This window comes from Amblyomma mixtum, chromosome 3, assembly GCF_055824585.1.
Source record: "Amblyomma mixtum isolate Tamu chromosome 3, ASM5582458v1, whole genome shotgun sequence".
Classification (NCBI taxonomy): domain Eukaryota; kingdom Metazoa; phylum Arthropoda; class Arachnida; order Ixodida; family Ixodidae; genus Amblyomma; species Amblyomma mixtum.
In genome coordinates, this window is record NC_143014.1 from 193,922,501 (window position 1) to 193,950,391 (window position 27,891).

The following is a 27,891-nucleotide window of genomic DNA, read 5'->3' on the forward strand; positions in this document are numbered from 1 at the left end:
CGTCCCAAAGCGACTGAGGCTATGAGAGACGCCGTAGTGAAGGGCTCCGGAAATTTCGACCACCTGGGGTTCTTTAACGTGCACTGACATCGCACAGTACACGGGCCTCTAGAATTTCTCCTCCAAAGAAATTCCAGCCGCCGCAGCCGGGATCGAACCCGCGTCTTTCGGGTCAGCAGCCGAGCACCATAGCCATTGAGCCACCGCGGCGGCTAATGCAGCAAAAGGCTCAATCCAGACACGCTTCCACTTCTATGCACACTGAATTTCAACCAAGATTACTTTGCTGAACAGGAATGATAATGATGAATATGAATATTTCTAAATGAATTTCTTTCCGAACTCTGCTGTGAGTCAACACGTAAGTTGAACCTTGATTAAGAACTAGCAGCCAGTAGAGAGCACACACTACATAATGACCGTTTTTTTTTTTTTTTTTGCTGCAAGCCCATTTCGCTGCAAAGGGTTTAAATTGCAATTTATTTGCATGGCACCACTTCAGAATGAACCACAAAATTTGTTTGGGCCAACTTTTTTCATAAGCATAACACTTTAAGAAAGAAAATTCGCCGCAGAGTAGACAGTGCTGCAGTGCTGGAAGAATCATGGCTTCTGGTCAAGAAAGACCACAAACCTTAAACACTACACAAAGCACAGAGCAGTTCTACTGAACCTAGACCATTAACCACTCAAGAAAAAAAAAAAATTATAATGCGGCCGCGAAATTCTAGAGGCCCATGTACTGTGTGATGTCAGTGCACGTTGAACCCCAGGTGGTCGAAATTTCCGGAGCCCTTCACTACGGCTTCCCTCATAGCCTGAGTTGCTTTGGGACGTTAAACCCCCATTTAAAACCCATTAAAAAAGCCACTCCTAACCAACACACAACTTGCGATGCTCTTTGAGCTAAACCACAATTTATATACTTGGCTGTACCCGTTCTACCTTCAGGTCCATTTGAACCTCTGGACATACATCATCATGTTTCCTCTATTCTGATTATTGACGCAACACAATATGTTATTTCCAGAAGATCCACTCAGCAAGTAATTTACTTTACTGGGGTGAAAACTAGCTGGCATTTCAGCAGTCGAAATGGGAACAAGCTCCAGCAGTGTAACCTGCAACACTACCATAAATACAAGCTGGGAAGACCTCAGTACTGTAACAACTTTGGAAAAAGAAACTGAAAAACAATACCTAAGCACAGCTGCCAAACACTTTTATGCCACTCCTGTGCCTGATTATACAAAACCTCACAATGCATTCAAGTATTGTGCATGAAGTCAACCAGTGCCCATTCCTGCGGCTCTATCCCCCTAGATGTGTGGCTGACAGGGCCCTGTTCAACATGACTACTTTTGCATTATCGATCTTGCAGTTACAAAGCAAAGGGTTGTAAAAATGACCAGAATTGCTCTCTAACCTTTATTCCTCGCTGCCACTGGCTGTACCGTCTACTGCTAAAAAGTACAGGCCCTACTGACAGACACTACTGACGTTCACTGTTTTTGTGATACACAGTACATAATTGCAATGTTACAAAAACACAGGGGGAATATCACTTTTTACACTCCGTGCCTTCCCTACATGGTCACTTATTCAGCAACCTCTGAAGATATTGCACACTCTGCACTACAAAAGAAAAATTACTGTATCCCAGCCTTTGTCAACAAGCCTAGAAAAAAAAATTTACTTTTTTGTCATTCTTCTCAAGCTGCGACTTGCCCTTGCACCACTTCATCCTTTCTGGGCTTCTTGCCTCAGGGCAAGGGCTTTTTGTCACTGAACTGGTGTGCACAAAATGGACACTATAACCTTGAGGTTCTTCATCATCTGCAATTTTAATATCTGCTAGCTTAGAAAATAAACTTCTACGATATAATCTCATGTGAAGATGGAGGGATTAATGCAAGAAGCCATGAACATTGTGAAGAATTCGACAAACAAACATATTTACACACAACACTGATGCACCTTTCAACACTAAGAAAGCATATTTTAATTTGTGGCTGAGCAGCACACTGTCATTACGTTAACATGCTCAAAGCTTTGTAACACTGCATCACAATGATAGTACCATAAAGCCGGTAAACTATTATAAAACAAAGAAAACTCGCTAAATAAAATACCTTGTTAGGTTGCACTACATATGTTAACAAGCTGTTCAAAACCAGCTCATAACTGTCATGCTAAGCTGTGCTTATTAAATACTAACAGCAAAGGCAAATAAATGCTGCTATCCTTGGTAGAGTATAATTTACAAAAAAAAAAATCCCAGAGAAATAACCTCCTTAATAAACAACTAAACACGAAAAGCTCAAATGAACACACCACCCAAGTAGTCTTTGGAAATGCAAGTCTTGTTGATAAAAGTAACCAAAAATAAATGCCAAAACCAGATCATTGCTTTGGGGTACCATTTCAGACATGGCATATGGTTACGCCTTGGTTCTGCAAAGTTTTCCAAATCACTGCAGTTTTGCATTCATGCATGGACACAAACATACAAGCTGCCCAAGGTAACAGGCTCTAACACCCCATGACAGTAGCCAGCACTATTGCAACATCCAAGTTCCCAAATAAGACTTGTCGGCCAATGTTGCAACTTCATTTTCCTACCTTAGATTTGCTTCAAATATATTCTTTACAACCAGGTCACCCCTGCTAAATGTGGCAATTTAGAAAGAATATAAGGCTGTATACAAACAGAGCTAACTGTAGGTAGTCAGTACTCATGTCTCATATGTTTTTTTTAATCGTACCTGATTAACTGAATCTAACTAGCTAAGTCTCTAATTAAACTTTCCACTGCCACTATGTCAATTAGAAGGTTGCAAGCAATACTGAAAAACACCTGATAAATTAATTCTGAAGTGAAAGTTTGCAGTTTTTTCCTTTGGTAAAAAAAATATATATATCTAAAGCCTTTAAAAGGTGAAGATTCTATGGATTGCATTTTGTCTCTTTCTGATGACAAAGTGTGAAGCCCTCTTTGGCAGAGGGCACCATACATGAGACTACGCTCTTTTGGTGCATGCTAAACAATACATCAATCGTGGCATGCAGATGCACTGTCACAAAATATTTTTGAAATTCAGGGGGACTTCTTTTTCAGTCAAGAAAAAGAACCATGCAAGGTGAAGTTCAACGGAATATCTTCTGTCAGGCATTTTTAAGCACTCAGATATCCCTGCAACAAAATTATTCAGCCAACTAATCAGCTAAGCTCAATACAACAAACTCTGGAAACTATGACACACTGCTGCTAGCAACATACACTTTATCTGATTTGCATAAAGCCTTCTGTTATTTTAAAGATATTTTGTGCGCATAATAAGCTGGAACAACCTTGGCATAAACCTCAGCAGCATGCCTGAAGAGAAAAAATGCAACAGCAGCAAATTTATGATGTGTATTTTATATACATATTCAATGAAAGCCTTCTAGGATCCAGTAACATTTATGCTTGAAGAATATGCACAAACAAACAATTTATTCCAATGCCTGGGCAACGTTTAGGCAGACACCTGGCCTTCGTCAAGCTGGGCTCTAGCCCAAATGTTGAAATAAAATGCTTTTTTGCATGCATCCTGTTCTTCAACTTTCGCTTGACTGCACTAGCAGTAATAAAAATAATCTGAAGTGCTTTAGCACTTATTGCAAACTACTTTCAGGAGAGATGGCCTCCGCTTCACCACATTTGCACATACGCTTTCTAGTGACATCACAATGGTAGCATTGTTTCAAATATGAAAATAATGAAGCCTCCAAATATGTCCAAAGCTCAGATGTTGAGAAGGAAGAAAGAAAACAAAAAAAGGTGTCACTGGACAGAATAACCTTCAAAACTGAACAACTGTGCACAATTTTTGAGTCAAAGAAGTGTATGGTGTGGAACAGGCTCATTATGACAGCGATGCAAAAATATAGTGCGTACAAAGTTGCCAGCTACGTCATTTTCTTTCCCTGGAAGCAATTTTTCCCTCCTTCGGTGCCCTACACTATGAATGCCACAATGCACTGGAGCTAAAGAATTTGTGCAGAGTTCTCTCACATACCTGCTGCTAAGTAAGCGCAGTCAGTGTGGCACTAAGCAGCAAAGCTAGGGAAAGCTTTGTCACCTGAGTGCGAAAAAACGTGCTGCTGCAAAAACAAATTTCTCTGCCATACTTGATGTGATTGGCATGGCACAACAAGACACAAATTCTACTAACAAGGAAGGAAATGGGGTATACACATCAAAAATTTCTTAGCAGTCAATCTTTTAAAAAGTATTTAAAAAGTATTTGCAGTATGAAAAAACAGCCCTTTAAAACACAAAGACCAATGCTAGTGCTATGTTCGGGTGGGAGACAACCTCAGCAGTGAATTAGCTAGACATTAGTTAAAAGGGGAGAGACAAAGGTCACTTGCATTACTTCTCTGCCGAATGCACAGAATTCACCATTCTCCCACCACCTCACCAGATCTGCCACAGGCCTTCATAGTAACAACAATGCTCTATGGAACTGTAGCCAGCCTTTACTGTCCACCTACAGCCAACAGGCTGCAACAGCTTAGTCTATGCAGACGGAAGCACAAGATTGGTTGGTTAATGAGGGTTTGGTGCCATATCACTTTTGTATGCTGATTAGGTACTTAAGGCAGACTATGGTGCACTCACTCAGTGGAACATTCCCTGCTTATGTCTAACCTTCTGCTACTAAGCAAAAAAGACAGCAGGCAGGGTTCACCGTACTACTGCCATTACTGAAAAAATTAAAACAAAACACAAAATTTTTCGTGAGAGAAGAGTTTTTTTTGGAGAAAAGGTAATATTAACAAGTATAAATGCAGAGTTCCAGCTCTGCTCCAATAGGATGTCCTGACCTTTCACTAGTTTCTGAACAAATTATATGTGAAGATGCATTACTTCAAGCTCTCGAGTTTCTCAACTTCCCAACATATTGGAAAACAAGTGGCTCGGCCAAAGCCCAAGCACAAGATGAGCTAAGGTAAGAAAACCTGTGAATAAATCCATCTGCACTGAAGCGGACATTCAGTCTACTCAGCTTGTAGCGACTCTAAACAGATAACTTAAAATGAGGAAGCATGGACAGTTGACACTGATACTGCGCTCTTTTGATTTTTACGCAGCTGATCTGATGGTTGCACTCTGCTCTCTAATGCGAACTGTCAAATATGTAATATATACTGAGAATGGGAGCTGTACGTAGAATCTCATGCTTGCCACCAATGGTCTTCCTGGTTACAGCTGGTAAGTTGCTAGAAGTTGTGCCTTTTCTGCCTAATCTTATTAAAAGCAGAAAAGAGAGCTTTTGGCATCATGTAAGTATTCTGAGACTATGGACTACTAAAGAAGTCTAAACACCCAACTCGCAGCTAATGGGGTACAAACACCCAAATTTTGACTGCATTTTGTTTAGAATACAGAAATGTAATCACTCACAGTGAATTGCCACAAACCATTAATGCACCAATCTGTAATAACAAAGTTATGACAGGAATTTTATTTTGGTTCTAGTTTAGATATTAAACCTCCCAATTAACAGCTGAATGATGCCATGAAACAAACGCAAAATACAATATGAGGTACCGAAAGCAAGCTGTTATGAGCATTAGATGAGCAAAACAGCCAACAGTAGCTTAGAGGTGAAAAGAGCATGGATAAGCTTTTGTTTTTTAAAAATCGCATAATTAGTGCCACAGAAGTACATCACAAATGGCTTGTGGCATCACAACAAGCACCTGCCTCGTAGTAAGCTACTTTAATGCACAAGGCTTCAAGAGACGCTGAGAATAAATAGAAGTTGGCCTGTATCAATACAGCACTGCATTGTAATCACAGAGAGACCACTTTAACCGAAAGTAGAGTTTTCATAAGCTACAAAAGGTCACGTGTCACCACCAACAGCCGATTTCGCAAGTAAAATGTGGACGTCGACACTGAATTGAGGGCACAAATCTCAGAAGCTACGCAACACCACCATTCACTTCAAAATGGTGGCCACGCGTTCTTTTCAGGAAGGAAGTCACGAGTTTGAATTGACTAGTGGGAAAATTTTTAAATCCGCTTTGCTCAATGATAAATGTGTCTTTTGCTGCTAGACAAACATCTACGTAGCCAGAAGGGGCCAGAAAAGCAGCTTTTACTAAAAACAATATTTCGATGGAGTTGCCCTCAGTGTACCTTTAAAGATGAAAATCTACAGCAAGTGTGGCTATCCAGCACAGAGTTCCTTTACCCGCAACATCACTTCCATCATTGAAACCACAAAAATGAAAGCTGTCAGAACAGCTTAAAACTTCAATTGAAAATCTGACTCCCTGGGAAAGCTCTGAGCTTATGAGACTTGGAAAGTACCTAAGCCTATTTCAGCAGATATTCAAACTTTTTTTTTTTTTTACACTACAAAAAGACACCTTTAGCATGTTCATTCCCACCCTGCTGTTCAATAACCATTCAGCAAGTAGAAAGTGCTTCACCAATGGAGCCTCTAAACACCTGGCAAGTGGTGAGAAAGAAGATAGAGAAGATAGCAAGAAATTCCAACAAATGCTTCACAGGACAGTGCAATAATTGCACCTGTCTGATGAGGCAAATTTATGCTGGTCTCATGAAGCACACTTTGTGATGGGTGCAGGTAGCTAAAGTTACAGAGCCAATCATAGTTCCAAACTTACTCTCAATATTTTTCAACACTGACATTATTTCTTTGTGATTAGCACTGTGCTCTAACATTAAAGGCCTACTTGACCGAAATTTTTCAAACCGTAAAAAGGTTGTTTTTTCATAGTACACCCCCGTATTATGCTACCCACAAAACATTACGCTGCAGTTTCAAGCAGTTACGGTGCCAAAGGCACACAAAAATCGGAGTTTTCAATACCGGAACTGGAAAAACGGGCGCCATTGCCGCCCGCCGGAAGTAACGCATGTTTGAGACTGGAGGCCTGACAGGTTCGGAGCGTCTGCTTGTTGCGGCTGGAGCAAAGCGCTAGTACCGGTAGCGCGTGCAGCACTTTGTGCGATAAATACTGGGTATATGTGCAAACACGCATCTTAAAACAGATGAAAGACCCTAGAAAAAGTTTTAAACTTGTTTTATTTGCTGTAGTAGGCTAGAAAACTCCTGGCTCAACCTCAGCGAAGATGATCACGGCTCAATGCTAGTGAGCGTTGTTTGCCTGGCAGTATTCGATTACAGCTTGTGCAAAGTTCGGACATAGCGGAGGAAGGAAGCATATTCAAATGAAGGCCAAGTAGAAGTGCTTGTATTATCAAGTCGGCTTTTTTGAGCGGGCACGCGCGTGCCAACAGCACATGTGCGCTCTGCTGTGCGTGCAATATGGTTGTCTCGATACAAAAAAATGACCTGCCTTCTCCTTTTCCTTCTCATTTTTCTCCGCTGTCGAAAGGTATTCCTGCCTGTGCATAGAAATTTGGGACAGGTGCTGTGAACGCGGGGTAAATCAATAAAAACACCTGGATGTCTAAAAAGGGAGCTCAAGAGAATCAAGCGCTGCGTTAAGCGAAAGAATATGCCAGAAACAAAATTTGTGTTACAAAATAAATATATATTTTTCTCTTCGAGGACCGCGGCATGAATGCGGTGCCGATGGTGGGCTGGTTCATCCTTGCGCGCCTCGGTCGGGCCAGCCACTGCGCGTTGCGAAATACATGCCGATTAAAATGAACAAAAACCTATGCGCTGCGTTCATTACTGTATTTACCTAGAATCACTTACAGCCCGTGTACTGCTGGGACGGAAAAGTTTTTCTAATCTTTTCAAACCCCACAGCTGGGCAGAACGACGCGTTTGCCGGACCCCAGTCGACCATGGACGCCCACCGCGCAAATTACCGTAGGCAGTGTGTCTGTATCGACTGAGTAATGCAAAACATATAATCAAAATTACATGTTGCCTTCCTTTGAAAATATTATCATTCAAATAACATGCGTTCAGTTCTCTTGCGGTTTTGGAGACGCGCCTCAAATGGTAACGCTGGAGCTTTCTGTAATCGACCTCAAGTATGAACGGCGTGAGGCAGTAAGAAATTTGGCGTTTTCAATAACGCTCATGTGGCCTTCCAGGATTTTCAGCCCGGCCTGCGAATCTTCGAGGCAGCAGGTATACACTGGGCACACAACGGCATTATTGCGCATTGGGCAGAGCTGTACGTGCACTAAACGCGTGCATATGTTGATTCCTTTTCAGACGAAGCAGACCTCCCCTTAGACTTCTGCCTGGTGTAAACAACGTGCCGTCAGAAGGGCACTTTAATGAGCAAAACCGTCCACTTTAGCTTCTGAACCAGCTAAGCTAGCTTGTGACAAGCGGTTCCCCGTCCTCTTTATTCTCCCGATTAGACACGCCTCTAAAGCCTTCCTTCTCCGAATTATTACCCTCTCGGTTCGTGGCATGCTTTGCCGATCTGGCCAGAAACACTTGCGTGCTCTGGTGCATGATGGAGACCGGGAGAGGTCTATTGACAAAGCCCAACCCAGAAAAGGGGTTAGCGCGAGGCAGAAGCGTCAGTCATCCACTATTATCTTTTCTGAAGAAGAGAGGGGAATTCACACTAAAACCTGAGCTCCAGACAGCTGACAGCACCTTTCGAGATCGGGGGTGAAGGGCAGCGGCCGAGAGGTACACATTGTGCTTTCCGCATTCCTCGTATTCCTTTCCGTGGCCGCGCACTTCGTCGACATGATGCCAGCAGTTTATTTTTCTCGGGGACCATCAAGCTTCGCGGTGAAAATAGCCAGAAACGCATCAGAAGAAGAGCTTACAAGGAGCGCGCACTCACTTCTGAACGCCTGAAAATGGCGAGCCGGCGATGCCGGTGTCTCAATTGTGCGTCATTTCCGGTCAGGTTTGTTAGTTGTCCAGCACACCGCTAGGGGACTGCGTCGTCTGCTACAGAGGTTTTTGAACGCTTCTAACTAAAATTCTAGACGCTTCACAGCCCTAATATTAAATATAATAATTGTTTATGACATGCACACTATATCGAGCGCAAAATTAGCCGAAGTAAACTTTCGGTCAAGTAGGCCTTTAAGGGCTCCATATGACAACGCTAGTCTAGGAGATCCACTAGACATGACGATGTAATTCATAACTTGCAAAGCTTGCCAGCCAAACAAAATGCGCTGACCCTTTGCCCTCAGAGAGCCATAAATATTGATCAGAAATGTATCATGGTAGTCAGAAAAGCACCACCAAACACAAGCATTAAGAAAAGTGGAGGCCCAAACTCAGAACTACAGGTAGGCTTTCAACTTCTCATTTCTCAGAACATCCTTGAAGAACCGAAACAACCAACACTGTCAACATGTAAAGAGAGTACTGCGGTCTATCAGTGCATCAGGTTATTCATGCCACTATTTAAATAAAATTGCATAGTACTTTTAAGTTTGAAAAATTGCACTATTTTCTTCCAATTTTGAAAGAGATTCTATAAAGAACGGCATCACCACAAGGAGACTAGGTGATGTATTTTAAGGCTGTACACAAAATAAAGATGATAACAGCTATAAACAGCACCTTCAAAAGCAACTGAGAACATTGTTTAGCATGCTTAGTGAGCCAAGAACCTACTTCCTACATTAATTTTTGATGGGCCACACTCAAGAGTGTTGTTGTTCTAGATATGGAAGAATGGCACTGAAGGCAATGGGAAATGAAAAGTCAAACACACAGTTGCTTTGCTTCATCTGGGAGCAAAGAAACCTTTGGGAGACAAGCATAAGTGTGGAGAAATAAATGGAGCATGCTATCGCATTTTAACTCTGCTTACTTCCAACAGTGCCTGTACACAGCACATCTAGCACTGTTATGCATACAACGCAGCAGCGTAAGTCAAAAGTTGGATCAATCTAGCAGCAGTTGTCCTAGATGCAGTGGAAAGTTGCTTTTTGACTGTTGCAAAAAACAACAGGTCTGCTAGCTGCCATGAATGGGAACTTGTGCATGTCTTATCATGATGCACATCTTATCATGATAATCAAGACTGTAAAATGAAGGCACAGAAATGTGCATCACACTATGAATACCTGAGCATGAGATCAGTGTCTTGATCTGACTGCTTATGAAGGGCTGTAAAAGTGCTAAGCTGCTCAAGCAATTCAGCATTAACTGCAGTCATGCACATATCTGCAGCATTAAAAAATTTCGTTCTGATGTTGGAATGCTTTGATCTCAGCATGCAAGATAAAAATTATTGGTCTTCAACCTCAAGATATTTAAAGCTACCACACACAGAACCACTTGTGAGCTTAATCCACGAAACTAAATGAACTGAGGACTGAACCTTCTACAATAACAAGCAAATTGAAAAAAAAAAAAAAATACAAACTAGCTATAAGTGTGTCCCAAAAAGTGCAAACCAAATCAGACCCGTGAAGACTAAGAAAACAGAACCTTGTACGCTGAGATACGAATAGCCAAAGAAATGTTTTTTTCTCTCTCTCTGTTTAAACTACGAAATTTGCAGTTCAATGGAAACAATGAGGCACAATGCTCATACCACACTTTCAGTACTTATTTAGCTACCAACAGTTTCGTTTTTGATCACAGGCACATTTTAGTATACCAACAACAGTCACCATTAATACTAGAAACTAAGGTTAAAAAAAAAAAATGCTTTTACATCATTAACTACGAGTGGCTGGCAGGAAACATAATTCATTCCTAAAAGAACAAATAGCTTTAACATGAAAAAAAAAAAGCAATGCTAATCCCATGTTATCATGTATAACACCAATTTTTTCTGTGCAAACTAAACACAACTCTTACAGCTAAAAGTTGGCACGACAGTTTTTTTTTTTCATTTTATTATTAATTTTTTCACTACTACTGGCAATTAGCAACTGCTTCAAGGGACAAACAAGTGCAGGCATCAAGTTGGCAGAGTCAATGTCATGGCATGGGCATTGCACATAAAAGCCAGAAATACACCACCTCAAGAGCCACAAACAAAATAGCATATCATAAACATTGGGCTGCCACTGACAACAGTTCTAAAAAACTGCGAAAAAGCAACCTGACCAGCAAAACAGCAAAACCCAAATATCCTTCCCAGCATCACTATGAGCATAAAAGTTTAAAACAGTATGAACTCCAATGGCACTAAGAAATCAGTACATGTGCAAAAAGTTGTAAAGTCCACACACGATGAGAAGAAGGCAATAATGTAATAGTGTAAAAAAAAATACTGTAACATATTGAGAACAAAGAAAATGGATGGAGACTTTCAGGACGAACCAATGGAAACAGGTCAACATGCTCTTTGTTTCCATTTTTCGGACGAAACAAGTAATTGCAATGAAATCAAACATGTTAAGTACAGTAAACAGTCACGACATCATTAGCCTGCCACACCAGACCAACCCAGAGCAAGCACTGGCTAACAGAAAGATTAGATTCACAAGAAATATCCGTTTGCCAGTGCAGCAACTGAATGGTTCTGGGACCTTCTAGTGTTTCAAAATAAAACAGCACAGGACTACAACAAAAGAACTCTGCATTATATAACATCAGATCAACAGTTCATCAAATATGGCAAGATGCCTCCTTTCAACAGGGTAGTACCTACAAAACTCACTGGTTCCAGTAGACGATACCTCCCAGAGCACTTTTCACCACTCGACTCTGGCACAGGCTGCCAACTGTCATGGATGTGAATATCCAAGAGACAGCTAGGCAAGCTGTCACACTTCCAAGATGCGGTCTTGATCACCAACAGTGTCAACATCAGGCTCGGGGAGCGTCTCATCAACCTCTTCTTCAAGAGCGTCAAACCTAGGCAAAAAGAAGCAGCTACTGTCATTCCTGTGTCACATATTCAGACATACAGGTGCAGAGATTCAAAAAATGAAGTGCCCTGTGACTTTCTAAGCCTTGTTACATATTGCCTACTGGAAGGGAATGCACGATACATGCCTGCAGGCAGGCATCGCTACTACGGCTGAGTACGGACACACAACATTCCTTTCCTTCTGCTAGGATATGCCTGGGTACACTCAGAATTGGGCAGCATTGTCTGTTTACTCCTGGCAGCTCCTGTACATATGAATATACAGCATCTTTCCTTGCAAGCCAACTGTGCATTGACAACCTCTACAAAAACATCACCTTTAGTGGTGTGAAAACGTTTGAAACTTCCTTTCATTTGCAAATAGTACTTCCTATTCCACTTGTGCCACACTTCTATCATTCAAAACATTTTATTTTCTCGGCCATTCAAAAATTACACGACAAATTAAGAATTTTCCTATTCATCTGAACTCAGTATAACCTCTCTGGCCACACCATGCATCGAGAGACACACATAAAAATCACTTAGCATCCTTTGGCACGCTCAATGTTCTACACCTCACAGTTTGCGCTAGGAACTGCAGATTGGGCTAGTTGGTGTAGATTCATAGTGATGGTTCAACAGCACAAACACACACAGACCAAGAAGGAGACAAGACACACACAGCGCTGAAACCGCTGGGTTAATGTAAAGCTACTATGCAACATGTAACATTACTCCAACTTACATAACATTTTTATAACACTATTCTAATGTTCGGTGCTACCTGGGACAGTAGTACTGGGCACTGTATCTGACGCTGTTTGCCTGATTGGACCTGATTGGACCCACCATGACATATCAGCTGACAGCCACAATGAGCTGCCACTGATTCAGCAGCAGCTGCTCTGAGCATGTGGGTTAAGGAATGAAGTGTGCCATGGCACTGCGTGCATCATTTAGTAGAGTGTGATGATACAGTCGACTGGGTGAGAACAATGCTTTGCCTAGGTGGTCACATATGGAAAGAAAGCGAATGGGTACAAGTGCTGCAGTCAAAGTGATAGCATATCACTTTCAGGGGTGAAACTGAGGACATGTGCTGAGAGCAGACCCAAGAGCAGACAAAAATGTTTAGGGGCAAATTGGAAACAACCAAAACTTGCTTCCAGAACAGGCTTACAGCAGCATGAACAAGAATTATGAGCCATTTGGCAACAGTTTATGCACTTTGCCAGATCTATAAACCACTACTGCAACTTCATTCGAATGCTTACTACAAAACTAATGGTGAATCTAGCAAGTGAACTGATGAACACTTGAAAAACGCAATAGCAGTTGCAAAAGGCCTATCAGTAATGCTCCAAGTGAAGATCAGAAATGATCCCCCCGTTTGGCAAATGGCTCTTATACAGTGACAGCTGCTAGTAATTCTACCAAGTGATGCACTCAGTCACCATGAGCACAAATGCTGAATGGCCCATTACCAGAACCCACTTACTGCCTCATGACGCATAGCGTTACATGTCAACAAGGCATGAACTCAGTATAACCTCTCTGGCCACACCATGCATCGAGAGACACACATAAAAATCACTTAGCATCCTTTGGCACGCTCAATGTTCTACACCTCACAGTTTGCGCTAGGACTTAATGGGATGTACGATGGTGAATTAAAAAGTTATTAGAGGCAGCTCTAGTAATTGCACTCTGACAAATTGTTTGTGCCCGTGTGCGCATCACTGCCTGTCGCTGCCGAAGTGCATACAGTAGACTCGTTTAAGATGGACTTTAAGGGACCAGAAAATCTGTCTTACCAGTAGTTCACCTTCACAGAAGTGCCTCCAAAAAAGATATAAGAGCATGCTATGCATGTCCAAATATGTGTTACATGAAAACAATGAATAAAATGGCCTTGCAATGAGAGGGTATTGCAAATGGAACATATATATGGCACTATGCATGAAGTAAGCTTAACAGTAAGGGCATGAAACAAAGTAACGTTTTCCTACTTGAAAACAGCATTGGTCTAGTTTTCTTCTTTCTCTTCCACATCGGATGCTATTTGTTTCTTTTCTTCTTTTGTTCCCAACTTGATTTTTGAGGCTTGGAGTGCTCTGAAGGTGCCCTACTAGGTAGCTGTGCATCTCTCTCTTATCTTGCTCTTTTTACAGTGTAGCTGCTATCAACTGCACAAGCAGGTGCACCATGTGCCTTTCTGTTCGCCACAGGCAGTGCCCAGGCGACACCGATACCTGGCCATCTCTACACCGCATTAACGTGTATTGTGTTGCCGTGTCAGTTAAAAATTCGGCTCCCAGCTGTTTAAGCCTTAAGTCAACGGGCAGGTGCACTCCGCGCCTGCTCGTCTTTTAGTTCACCAGTGCCAATGCGTGGCATGCGATACGCGCATGATGCCAAGATCTGGCATCTCTGTGCTGTGCACAGGCAGGAGCAAAGATGCCTTGCCTTTTCCGCATTGGCAAGAAAGCTTCCCGCAAGACAGCTTCTACGCACTACGCTGTGAAGTTGCGCGGAAGCTATCTTGTCGGGGAGCGCTTTCTTGCGTGGAAACGTTCTATAAACAAGCCGTGCGGATGCCCCACGGGCACCATTGCATGGGGTCGCTGTGGTTTGCAGCTGCTGAGAAAGTTCTTAACTGAAGGACACACAAAACAGTTTGTCTTAAGCGGATTTTTTTTTTTTACATTGAGTCCTATGGAAAACCAAACAAAGGTCTCGCACTGTTCATCTTATCTGAGAATTCGTCTTAACTGAGTTTATCTTAACGAGAGTCTACTGTAGTTATATGGGCGGCACTTGGGCAAGTTTAGTGTCATTTCCAGTGAGTGCAATTCACCTCACTGAAGTGTCACTTTGGCAACAGTGCTAAACAGGCGAGAAATGACAGTGCGGAATGTACTTTTTCCAGCAAAGTACAATGCATGCACTCTGCCTCCTTTCCTCCTTTTTCACAAGGTGAGCAGTTGCACCTGTTCACCCATGACAGGCATTTCCTTGGGCAAGAACACAACTGTGGTAACGTGATAACATGCCGATATGGCCATTCTGTGTAGCGTGTTGCTGCCACATGCCCAAAGATCACCGGGTGTGTTATCGTGTGTGATCATGTGACGTTCGACGCCCTTTCCCACTTGACTATATATGTAACCTGTTCTTGTCCACTGTTTTTCAATAAATGTTTGCCTCCGGCTGTGATGCGTGCTATGCGAACATTACAACAACAACGAACTGCGGAGCAATACGTTAGGTGCTGTGCTAGCATCTTCAAAGCCAAAGCAGATGCGCACAAACTTTTTGTGCTGACCTGACTCAAGAAAGACATGGCCTAGTTCACTAGCATCCTTGAGTTGGGGATTACGCAGATTAAGTGCAGTGCTGACAGTGTGCTTCTGGACAGGTGCATTCACAGACGGTGAGCACACATCTGCTCTGGCTATAGATGCCAGCACTGCTCTGTACTTATTCCCCAAAGTAAGGTCATGCTGGCATTTTCGTCGCACAGTTCTCATCACGCAGGAGTTTTTGTCGCACAGGAAAGCTGACTAGTCACGTGTACAGTGTGAAAAGTGTTTCAGCCGAGTGGAGTGAGTTCGCCGAACTCACTAGGAGATGAGAGCATTCTGCAGCCAATGTAAAGGCGGTCATTCACAGAACATGACACTAAATTTGCCCATGCGATTGGTATCACATGCTAATCAAAATTTTGCAGCTTCTGCAATTAACTTTTCAGTACGTTGAAGAGCAGGCTGCGTATTCACTGTGAAGGCACTGCAAATGACTGCACATGAATGTGGTTAGGCTTGCGGAAGGAGTTTTGGAAGGAGTTTTGAGGGAATACGATTTCTTTAACATTGTAATTATCGGACAGCGAGTTCAGCCTTATGCAAGAACAATTTTGGGGATATTTGCAAGACAGATACCATAAATAAAACCTTCCATATTAATTCACTGACCCAAAAGAAATGAATTGTCTCTGCATTGATGCCATGATTCAGTGCATATGATATTCAGTGTGCCACGATATTCTACTTCACAGACTGATGAGCAACATACATGACACATACCGTGTATATAGGGCTCATCGTTTTCGGGCAAAACAAGTTTTTACCCCATTCTTGCACCCCGAACATATTTCTTAAAAACTGGGTTAAGCCTGATTTCTACCCGAAAATAAGCATTCTAAGGAACATAGTTTTTTGTGTATAAAGCTGAAGACCCCACACGAAAACCAGCACCTGTCTTGTGGCTAATACAGAGGGTTCAAACTAGTACGTCTTGGAATCGAGCAGCCAAAACACAGGTACTGACGAAATGACTTATTGGCATCACTATATCAAGTGATACCTACGCTATGACGGCCTGCTCCAAGGCTCTTCTGCATTTAAAAAGACTGCCGTGATGTTTAATGAGTACTTTCGTAGTGTATAAACAAATGACGAAGTGCTGCGCAGCAGATGATAATGTTCGCGGCAAAATAATTGTAATAAATTAGAAAATGAAATAAGAAGATAAGCTGGTAAAAGTGTAGCAGTACTACAACCTGTTGTTTCCCTATTGTTTGCAAAACTATGTGCAAAGACAGAGCATTTTATGCCCTGCACAAAAACGAGCATTACACTAAATTGCCTTCTGCTACAAAATAAGCCCTGATAAAGCTTGAATTATGGTACATTTTGCTGCATAATCCGATTTGTACATGAATTTGAGCCAAAAAAATATCGCCCAATTTTTCCCCCCCAAATTCCCGAAAATAAAACCCGAAAACGAAGGGCTCTACGTATATACTCGTTTAAGGGCCCACATTTTTTTTTTTTTTCGGTTCTGGCGGGGGGTGTGGTCCTTACACTGGACCAGCATTTTCCATAAAATTTTTTCAACTACAGTGGAGCCCTGAACACGCATCCTACTTTTATGCTACAACATGCATTTTTATGATGAACTAGTGTAGCCCTAGCAAATGAAACAAATATATATACTGCATTGAAAGTATGAATGATAGGACGCGGCCCCATGACTGATACGAATTAGCCACCCGGAGTTAAACAGGTTATTAGTGATGAATGCTAAATCGTCAGTCATTTTTTTATTTGTAGCAACCATTGCGGCTTTAACCCTACATGACAAAAGCAAAATATAGATGGAAAACCAAAGTACACACAGGCTATCTGGTTAATTCGCAGAAAATAAAAGGCATGACACAGAGGACATGACAGGAAGCCTTTCCGTGTCATCTTTTGTTTTGTCCCTCGTGTTGCATCATCTATATTGCAAGTACATCAAGCCACATGGTCCTATATTAACACAGTGCACACCGGCTTCAAAATTTTTCAGCTAACTCTAATTCCTTAATGAAGTCAATGTACTTGTTTTATGTCATCACACCAAACATAACACACTTGTTCATCTTTAAAACACCATTATGCAAGCTTCCGACATACATTGAGGAACCACATTCTCATGCACTTTTCCATCTTGCGTTCACAAATAAGGTCAGCAATTATGGCTTTACAGGGCCCAAATATGCTGACATGTTTGCACATTAGTGTATCATGCAGCAACTACCATGATATGAAATGCAACATCAATACCTGTCATATGATGCCTCCTTATCAGCCAGAAGAGCCTCTTTGACTTCAAGGTGATTCTTGTAGGTAAGGATGAGGTAAAGGATAGATAGCACTAACGTTGTAGCACCTAGAATTTGACAAGAGGAAAGAAAGAATATGAAACTAAAAAAATCTGGCTACAAGCTTCATGAGAAAAAAGAAATCTTTAACTCACCAGCATAACCTCCCAGCCAGGAACTGCTGTGGTAGGCAAAGCACAGGACAGACAAGGCCAAGTACAGGACACTTTTCCGCCACAGGTCCACCCATCGAATTCCCCTCCATAGGCGGAGGCAATAACCTCTCTCTTCCCTTGAAATCAAAGTATACGACACTATGGTCAGTTTTCGAAAACCTCACTCAACCTTCATTTGTCTCTTTTTCTGACCAACAAAACCTGATGGCACAGCACACAAACTGTCTGCGAACCTCTGAAAGTAGTGCATCACATACATAAGACAACAAAAATGATAATATCTGCACCCAATCTTGTTGCAGAGGCTATCAAGAATGTTTTTGCTCAATTCGAGAAAAGATGTGCTTTCATAACACCACCACTCCCCTATTATAAATATGACTGGTGGCCCAAAACCAGCAAGACCCAAGAACTGTTGAGACACCCTTGCCTCACCTCCTTTCCCCCTTGGTTCTTCCCCATTTCTCCTCAGCGTGGTTATCATCTTGTTATACAGAACACTGGAAGCTGGCATCCAGCACCTTACTTATTTCATTCCTTGTGCCTGCGTCGTGGCAACTTGATGTGTGGGCACAATTTAACTTGAGGTGCCGCACAGTTTCTAAGATCTCTAAAAATGTCTTACTCTAATGTCAGTACACATTTGCCTATATTTTTCCATCAGTGCTTAAAAAAACTTTTTGTGATACATTTTTGTGTTTTAATAGTTTTGCTTCTATTATATTTGTAACCTGGCAACGATGACAGTTCCTTGCATTGACACAATTACGTACTGGGTTATATTTTTTTATTGCCTTGGCTGGACACCCAAAAGAAACTTCCACTGTGTGCGCATTTATGGAGCAATTGTACAAGGTGCAGTTTCTTCCGACACCTATTGTCACATTTTGAAGAAAGTCCACATAATAATAGTAGCCATGCTATAACATGAAGGCTGCCATTAAAAGCTTTCCACGCAATAAAACAGCCATAGTCAGGACGGGTTAAGGCTACACTGGCTGAGGACATAAGGAGACCTCCCATACATATGCATCGCCATATTTCTCATAAAAAGCATTAAAAGAACCAAAAGCACACATGGAACCCTCAGTACACTGACAACTGAAGAGCAGAGTAAAATTTTGCTAACGCCCATAAATGCTGAGCATTTACTTTCTGTGTGCCACCTTGTTGTTTGCAAGGGGTGTAATTTTACACCTGCAAGCATGGATAATGGTTCTTGTATTAGATTTTTTTAGTCATTTTTACAACTCTTTCTAAATGAAATGTTTGCTGTAGGCTTTCAGCTTGCAGACACTGATTTTCATATACACAATAAATGCTTCAGTGCCACTTTGAGATTACAGAGACAAACTGTCACAACAAGCATATCACCATCAAAAACCAGTTTAGCAACAAACATACATTAAATGGTGCTTTTAACATGCGTGATAGTGCATTCTAGAGCACTAAAGCATCTAGCTTGTGAAAAAGAGGTATATGGTTGGTTATTTATTTTTAGACATCATGAACAGCCAGACACCACCTAAAACTAAAGAGGCACAAAACATGGAAGGAATCAAAAGTTGAATAAAATTGCAAAAATATATGATGTAGGATACTAGTATATGGCATTTAATGTCTCAAGAATGGACACAGGCTGTGAGAGAAGATTTAGCTGAGGGCTCCAGATTAATTTTAAGTACCATCAGTTCTTAACATGCAATAACGTCGCATAGCACAGATGATTTTGCATTCCACTTCCAATGAAATGCACCCACCATGGCTAGGAGTTGTTCCTGCAGTCCTACAACAAAATACCTTTTGTCATGTGTTTTTTTTTTTCAGTGCTGAAGCACTCAGCCTCAAGAAAATGTAGAGATGTGCATAAAGATATTTTGTAAACATGTTGACCCACTCGCCTAGCCACTGCGGTGGCTCAGTGGTTATGGTGCTCAACTGCTGACCCGAAAGACGCGGGTTCGATCGCGGCCGAGGCGGTTGAATTTCTTTGGAGGAGAAATTCTAGAGGCCCGTGTACTGTGCGATGTCAGTGCACGTTAAAGAGCCCCAGGTGGTCGAAATTTCTGGAGCCCTTCACTAAGATGTCCCTCATAGCTCGAGTCGCTAAACTAAACCTTCAATGCTACTGCCTGTCAGCCCCAAAGAACCATGATACTGCTTCAAGCTACTAAAAGTAAAACACTTTTACCCAGTTCTTAACCATTTCATTACTAAATGTGCTTGTGCAGTCAACTTGGTTAGAACAGTACGCTAACATTTGGCCAAGATTCTCTCATACTGAGTAGCACTAATTTTACACCAAACTGCAAAATACTGTAATGGAGTTATTATTTAGATGCTGCCAATGCTCCTTTCTATTTGCATCCACATTTGAATTAAAGTAGTGCAGATGTAAAGGTCCAGTTCTCCTTTTTCTGATTGAGGTTAAAACAGCCTCAAATTCTCATTATCTATTGTAGACCACAATTGAAATTTACAAATGTACCGAGCGCTTTTTATTTACATGCTTTTCATGTAGATAAATTTTGATTTAAATTTTTCAAAGCCCAGCCCCCAAACGCTGTTCATGGCAAGCTGGCGGCGATTATCACAAATACAATGTGAGTGCTAAAACAGTGCAAATGACACAACTATGTAAGTATAAATATTTAGTTGTCAGTTCAGCACTGCTTTGCATCCACGCATTCTGTCCTCTGCACTGCTTTCACAGTTATATGCATGAACCGGCCAGTCGAATTACAAGGTTCTGGATTAGTTGGTTCAATTCCATTCAGGGGTGCCAACCTGAACGAGGACATGGACAACATAGAAAGCGTGTTTCTTGTCCTGTCTTGCTGCCTGTCGACCTCCTTTCTATGTCTAATCGTTCAAGCTGGCCCCTCAGTGGAACCAACCAGCCTGAGCTCTTCTTTGAATACAATGTGGTTACCTCTTTTACAGTTGCAATGTGGTCATCTCATGACTCCTAAATAAGTGATAGATCCCTGTCCTTGTCCCCTCCTCTAGATGCTGTTGCAAGCCCATTTTCACCTGCTTTTAAAAGATGGTTGAAGCGTGAGAAACTTCAGGCACCAGTAAGAATGGAGCCTTCAAGGTCACAGAAATTAGTCAAACTTGCAAATAACTTTGCTTTTGACATGCAGTTTATGTCAGGGTTTTTTGATACACACCAACAATTTTGCATATTTTCTCCAAAGCAGGGCCAGGACATCAGCATGATTTTACTACAATTCTATTCCATTACGATTATTTTCATTCAAAGTCATTGGTTCAGACATTAACAAGGCAATAACAGTGATACTGGAGGTATTTTGGTGAAAGCAAGATTTTTAAAACCACATCTATGTCATGAATGTGGTGCTTACTAGATGCTTATCATCATCAGTAATCTATTAATTTGACAGATTATTTCTGCCTGTCCTCTAACTTTTTAAAAGGGTTCTTTTCTTGTTATTCATCCTTTTCTCATTGACAGTGGCGATTTTTCCTGGTGGTGCGCATGTTCACTTACTTTGCCGTGTACGGAGCTCTGCGATTCTTTTTCTACACAACATACAGCAATTAAACTCATGGGGTTGCGGCTGAGGGCGTGTAACCTTGCGTCAATAGCTAATACACCAGCCCACTTCTGACTGTTGCAAATCAACTATAAAGAACTCTCCAATTCAGCCTTTTTCAGTATTAGCTGAATTTCGAGTTGGGAAGTTGGCAACTTGCTATCACTATGGGTTCATTAATTTTTAGCCTTTCTAGATTGCTCTGTCAATTTACAAGTACAAGCTTGTCTTTCATACCTTACAATGTTTCCTTCTAATTTCTTTGAATAACACCTTATCTTACGCTTTCCACGGGACACAAGATTTGTCTCACCCAAACAAGCACTACTCAATTTTTCAAGCATGCAATTTGTATTTTTGTACTAGTTGCATTACACACAATGCTTAAAGCTGGTAGGTGTGGCTACTAAACATAGATTCGCTAGCTTAAACAGACAGCCTACTGTCATAGGTGAGTAAAAAATATTGGCGTATTCTGGTAGGTCTGCTATATGGAGAGTGGTAGAAACCAGCGCAATGCTGACTGTTTAACTAGCAATTTATATTTTAAAGGGCAACCAGGCGCATGATGCGACAATGGTATTGTAGGATAAGCAGCGTAGTTTTGTGATTTGAGCTACTGCTCCGCTAACTTACATGCCTCTGCAGACCGGAAGGCATCATCTCCTTGCTGTCTTCTAGCTAAGCACTGTTTCTTCACCATCATGACCTGCTTAGAGCAGTCAGTAGGTTTATTAGGTTACTCAAATGAATGTAGGACATTGACACAAAACTGCGAATGGGTGTCACGAAAAAGTGTACTGTGGCTATCGCTATGATTGAGCGGCAGTTCCATCACTGCCATCAGCACCCAGACTAAGTGATGCCCATATACTCAACGCAGCGTGACAACTCAACGATAACATGACAACCTAGTTCTTAGAAGTAAACTTCCACTTCCGTTTTTGTCAGCCGGCAATCTCACTTAACTTGAGTTACTCATTTATTGAGGGCAGCAATTTTTTCTACAACTGCAGCTTCAAGTATTACCATTTACACGCTAATTGCTGGCAAATAAATTCTTCAGGATGACAAAAATACAGAGATCGACTTTAAATGACTTTTGACTACACAGAATTGCTACATTAAGTCACCGAAAAAAGTCAGTAATTCATTCATCAAAAATAATATTCGCCGAAAAAAACCGAAAGTGGCATCCTGAAATAAAACCGAAAAATTGTCGAATTTTCAAAAAATAAAGACCAAAAAGTACAACCCCCGGTTACAACACATTTTACATACAGGATTCTGCACAATACTTTTCTTTGTTTCAAGAAACTGCAGGCGGCCAATTTTTTTCCCTCTCGCAACTTACATTGTTTAACTCTGCTTTTTCATTGTTTTCTTAAATGTTTAAAAAAGACTGCCACATCGGTAACATTGCTACTGGCAAGAATACGGCTGTAGATATCTGCGACAGACATCGCCAGTCTTATTGTATTGATAATTTTTGCGAAAACCATCTTAACCACCTCAGCACAAAACGTGGGTGCCTGTCCACCTGTAGGCTTCATTTTCCACTTCTTGTCTGTTTTTTTGCTATGGAGCAGGTTTACGTGCCAAACTGATGTCATGAATGACATGTCTGGCTTCTGAAGTGTCTCAACATCATATGAGCAAGATTTATTTCTATCTGCTCAAAAAAGAATAGACTACGGGCCCGCTAGAAATCAGGGCACCGACCTTGGATTGACGTTTCGTAATAGCTAGCTCAAAGCTGTTCGCGAAAGCTGTGGATGTTTTCATACTGGTCCTAAATCGTCCGTAACATCTTCTGAAATAGTTTCTTGTAAAATCAAAGCATTGTAGAGCATTTTCAAGACATTTACAGTCAAACCTTCTTATAACGAACACGGATATTATGAATTATTGGCTATATCAAACTGTTCCTAAATATTTTCAACAAACACGTGCATTTCTTACTTTATATATCGAATGCGGCTTGCCATAAAACAGATAAATCGAACTGCTGAGTGCCAAGCTGTGCCTGTTCTAATGGCAGGCAGCAGGCTTTGCCTCAGTACACGGGTGACTAGTGATGGTTCGGCAAGCGCCAGCACCATGGTTCACACTTTATCTCGTTTTTGCCAACAGTGCCACAAAAAATATGGTGGTGAGAACAGCTGGTAGTCAGGTGGTCAGCACCCGTTCGCGCCTCTCAGACCCGCGTGCCTCGGAACCAGTGACATGGTCGGTTGTTGTAGCTTTCAAAAAGCCATCCTCTGCTCATGTCAACTGTCACAGAGCGGAGGTGGTGACAACAGCAATAGCTTTCGTCCTGTAGTCCGATTTTTTACATGACATCGCTGTAATGCGCGGAAGCCACCCTAGGTGATGTTTGACCTGCTGCCACCAGTGCTGCAGTGCTTTGTGGGGAAGCCAACATAGCTGACATTGTCGCTTGGTTTTTTGCAGCCTTTCCAAACGCCATGGGAGGCTTCGAAACGGTGCTAAAACCACAGAAGAGGTCTCTCCCAGTTGCTGTTCTCTTGCTGATTAAATTTTGCTTCTCCAGCGAGAGTTCTTGGAGAATTTTTATAATACAAATTTTGGGCATATTGAACCACTTTAGTTTATTACCTATTCACTACAAGCAAGTCCCACTTTGTTACCTTTTGTAATTTTCATGTGAGTAGATGTTCACAAATGGTATGGCGGATATGAAGAACACATCATGAGCTAGTTGGTTGTCCATCACAATGAAAACAGCGCAAACTTCACGAAGGACGCAAAAAGGGAAGACGAGACACAGGCACTGACTAACAACTGAAGGTTAATTGCTCCGACACCTCAGAAAACATACTGAGAGCATCAAAACAACAAGAAGGACAAGACATAAATGATAAACATCCGAAGCAGGAAACGGGCAGGAAATCATGATAACTGAGCTATCGATTGGAAACGAAATTTTTTTATCCAGAAGGGCTATGGACGGAGTGCTGATACAGCGGTCTTTTAGGCTCACAATGTTTTTGGCCCCACCTGCTCAGCACGCTCATGTCACCCAACTGAGGTCTGCATTTACAATCGTGGCAGTGGATGCCCAGGGGGCATGAAATCCGCGTAGTCACATTGTAGTTGCGCTCTGATAGTATTTTGTTAAGGCATCTGCCGGTTTGGACTATGTAAGCATGGCCACAAGACAAGGGAATTGAATAAACTACACCTTGAGCACAGGAAACAAGCCTATTGCGATGATTTGTCGTGCAACCAACGTATCTGCGACCGATCTGGTTTACGTGCTTGTACAGGCTTGACAAGAGATCCGGAGCTGGAAAAACGACATATATTCCTACTCTTTTTCCTATCTTACTCAGGGGGTTTGAAATCCCGTGTGCGTAAGGAATCACAGCGGTCTTCTTATCCTTGTCCCTTTGGCGCGCTTCTTTTTTAGTCAACATGGCCTCGGCCACTCAGACCATGCTGACTTCCCTTTCTGCATCCTTTGTGAAGTATGTGCTGTTTTCATTGTGATGGCGGATATACTTTTTATGTTTCTGTATTTTTTTTTCTGCTTCTGTTAAAAAAAAACATTTTTAGTTCAAACTGATAATGTAAAAAAGCACATTATCAAGCTATATTTTGGTACATTACATTTTGCTTTGAAAATTTTTTACTAGGTGTGAAAAAAATGGCTTTTTCATGTAATGTCAGAAAACAAACTTTTAGCAAGAAAAGTATTTCTGAGTTATAAATTCAAATATAAATTTGAAATATCTTGTACATTTCAGAATGTTTTTAATCTTTTTTTTCTACAAGAGATATTGTCTAGTCAATACATTTTTCTAAATTTTCTACTTTTTGTGTGTGTGCCTATTTTTTTCACAATACTCACACAGAGCATTTGTGTTGAAATAAACTTCTTCAGGAAGCACATTCTACTGCCATCTTTTCATGTAAATTTTTCTTTTTTACACCTCACATATTTTGCAGGAAAAAAATTATGCCTCAGGACTACTAAAACACTCATTTTTTTTTTGTAACAAAAGAGCTAAACTACAGTTTCAAGAAAACATATGCATCTCAGTTCATGTTATGCTCCTCATCACCTATGCATTAGCCAGTCTTTGTGCCTCTACGGTAGGGTTTGCAGGTGCTGCCTACCAAAGAGAAAGTGACATTCCAATAGTGAAAAATTATGCAAATAAAATTTGTAAATTATGGGCTTTTACGTCGCGCAGCAACATGGGCTACGAGGAATGCCATAGTGCAGGGCACCAGATTAATTTAGACCACCTGGGATTCTGTAAGATGAGCTGACATCACATAACACAGTTCTAAAGAAAAAAACCAGCAGAAGGACGCAGACACACGAGAGGGACACAGGACGACTCTGTGTCTGCGTCCTTCCGCTGGTTTTTTTTCTTTAGAACTATGTACCAACTGGCCCAGCTCTCTATCCTAGTGAATCACACAACACACGAGTGCCTTTTGCATTTCGCCTCCATCAAATGCGGCCTTGCAGCAAGGAGAAAAATGATGTTTTAAATAATACTTTCAAGTTTCTCAGCTCGATGGCCACGCTTATGCTTATTCCGGCAAGGAGCTTTCGATTACCTAAAGAAGATATGGTTAATAAAATCCAGTAGATGTCCCTTGATGCTCCATTCAATGTGCCATAATGTAAACAATGGTTTGATGAGATAGTCCAGCTAACACAGTTACATATGTGTGTGTGCCCAGCCATGATGTGGTTGGAAAGATTGTAAATGGCTTCCTTTGCCACTAATATATTTCCATCATCACGGATAAAGCCTTCCTCGTTTTGCAGCCCTTGGTGCAGCTTGTGCACATTTTTTAAAGAATTGCTGTTTTACACTAAAGCTGTACTGTCCATGCTCTGGCGGCAAGAATGAAGCTCTAAGAGCTTGGTTTTGGCAAATATCTTGTTGCAAAAGGTTTGCGCTGTATAAACAAGAGCCAGATGATTACAACCAGAAAATAACCAATCTGTATTTATAGTCAAACAGAAGGTTAAACAAGCCAGGAGCCAGCAGTCAACTTTTCTTAGTTCTGCTTTGTTTTCTGTATGCAATTTCGGTACTTGTGTACCAAATTTCAGTATTCAATCTTTTGTACATTTAAACTAGAAAATCAAAACGAAATACCTTATGCAAACCTCCAGGAAAAGGTCCACAGCAAAAGCTGTTTCAAATAGGGTAATGAACACAGCTGAAACCCTGCAATGAAAGTTGGCAAATATCAACGCAGGTCTGCAAACTAATCTACACATATATGACCGGCTCTTAAAAGGGCACCATTCGATACGTACAGTATGTACGGTCCCAAGGAATCGCCGTGAAACGTGATATCTGCTCCTATACCCCAGTAAACTAGAAGGAGCGAGAAAGAAAAAAAAAAAGGCATGAAATGTTAGGGAAGGCGCGTTCGAGTGAGACCTACGCGGAACACTGTAGAAAAATTATTTTGCAATTAAGGATTGTTCATAGCAATATATATACATGCCACCGGTTAGGTGAACAGAAGCACGAAGCAGAATCAGCTTATACCCTTGTTAAGCAGGGTAGTTATGCGCTACGGATCTGTATACCACAGTTCGTAACATTTTATGACATAATATAGGAACCGTGCACGCACGCGTCTTGTCCGCGCATACATACGTTGCTGCTACGCACACGTGCCAACTGCTTGCAAAGACACAGCAGCTCAAAAGAATGAGCGAGGATAAAGCGGCGCAAAATTTCTCGTATTTCAGAGTGTGCTTCTTGCATCACGCCTCATTATGTTAAACGATACGAGCAGTAAACAGCCCGTACTACGTCCTACAGTGCAATACAAGCAGCAGCAGCCCTTTTTATTTTTTTCGTTATACTGATACGCGGCTTGCACGAACACAATTTATAGTGTCTTAGGGACATTAGCAATTGACCAAGTGCTCACCTATGGCAGAAAAAATACCCCACACTCGGGTCACAGGTGTAACGAAGTCTAGGGTGCGATATAAACCTTGATTCGGGCGATAGCTCATCCTCGCGACATTTAACCCGAGCACCGGAAACGAAACACGAGCGAAACTAAGAGCGACTTCCGTTGATCCGCACGGCGCACGGGCGCACAGGTTCGCAAGGTAAGAGCGACTTCCGTTGATACGCACGGCGCACGGGTACAGTGCTCTAGAATCATGGAGGAAAAAAAAACTTTTTCTTCCTCCATGTCTAGAATATTGGGCACGGGCGCACAGGTTCGCAAGGTTCGCACACTTTTCGCACCCAAACGAGATTCATAGCCTGAAGATAGTTGTAACACTCCCTGCCAGCAACGTAAACTACAAGTGTCTCTGTTTTAAAAACTGCTGGCAGATGGCAGATACGTTATGCCGGGAAATTCGAAAGCGAATTCCATCGAGCGGAATCTGGCAATGCCCGGAATCTCCGGGAGCTAAACAGACTGATCCCCTTGATCAAGTTGCCCCTTGATCAAGATACATCCGCAGCCCAAATGCGGATGTACAAAAGATCGTCCTACGTCTGGCGGAGGAGGCTTACTGCAAGACCTTCTCTGCTGTCACGCGCAGGAGGGCCGGTAAGCCGTCTCTCTCTCTCTCTCTCTCTCTCTCTCTCTCCGAGGCTACGAGATGTTGGTGTTGATCAAAAATTGGCTAAACTAGGTAATGACCCATTTAAACAATCTGTGTGAGCCAGCG

At 41.7% G+C, this 27,891-nt stretch overlaps 1 protein-coding gene across 1 annotated transcript; it reads right to left on the reverse strand.

Annotated features, from left to right (window-relative positions):
- LOC149353162 (uncharacterized) lies at positions 1 to 27,361 on the reverse strand. The gene is made up of 6 exons (XM_089582352.1): positions 27,129 to 27,361; positions 26,500 to 26,560; positions 26,336 to 26,407; positions 17,608 to 17,744; positions 17,415 to 17,520; positions 1 to 11,807 (listed from the first exon to the last, which is right to left on the reverse strand). The coding sequence occupies exons 1-6, from the start codon at positions 27,214 to 27,216 to the stop codon at positions 11,717 to 11,719; spliced, it is 555 nt and encodes a 184-aa protein (XP_089438478.1). The 5' UTR covers positions 27,217 to 27,361; the 3' UTR covers positions 1 to 11,716.
- Between the last annotated feature and the right edge of the window lie 530 nt (positions 27,362 to 27,891).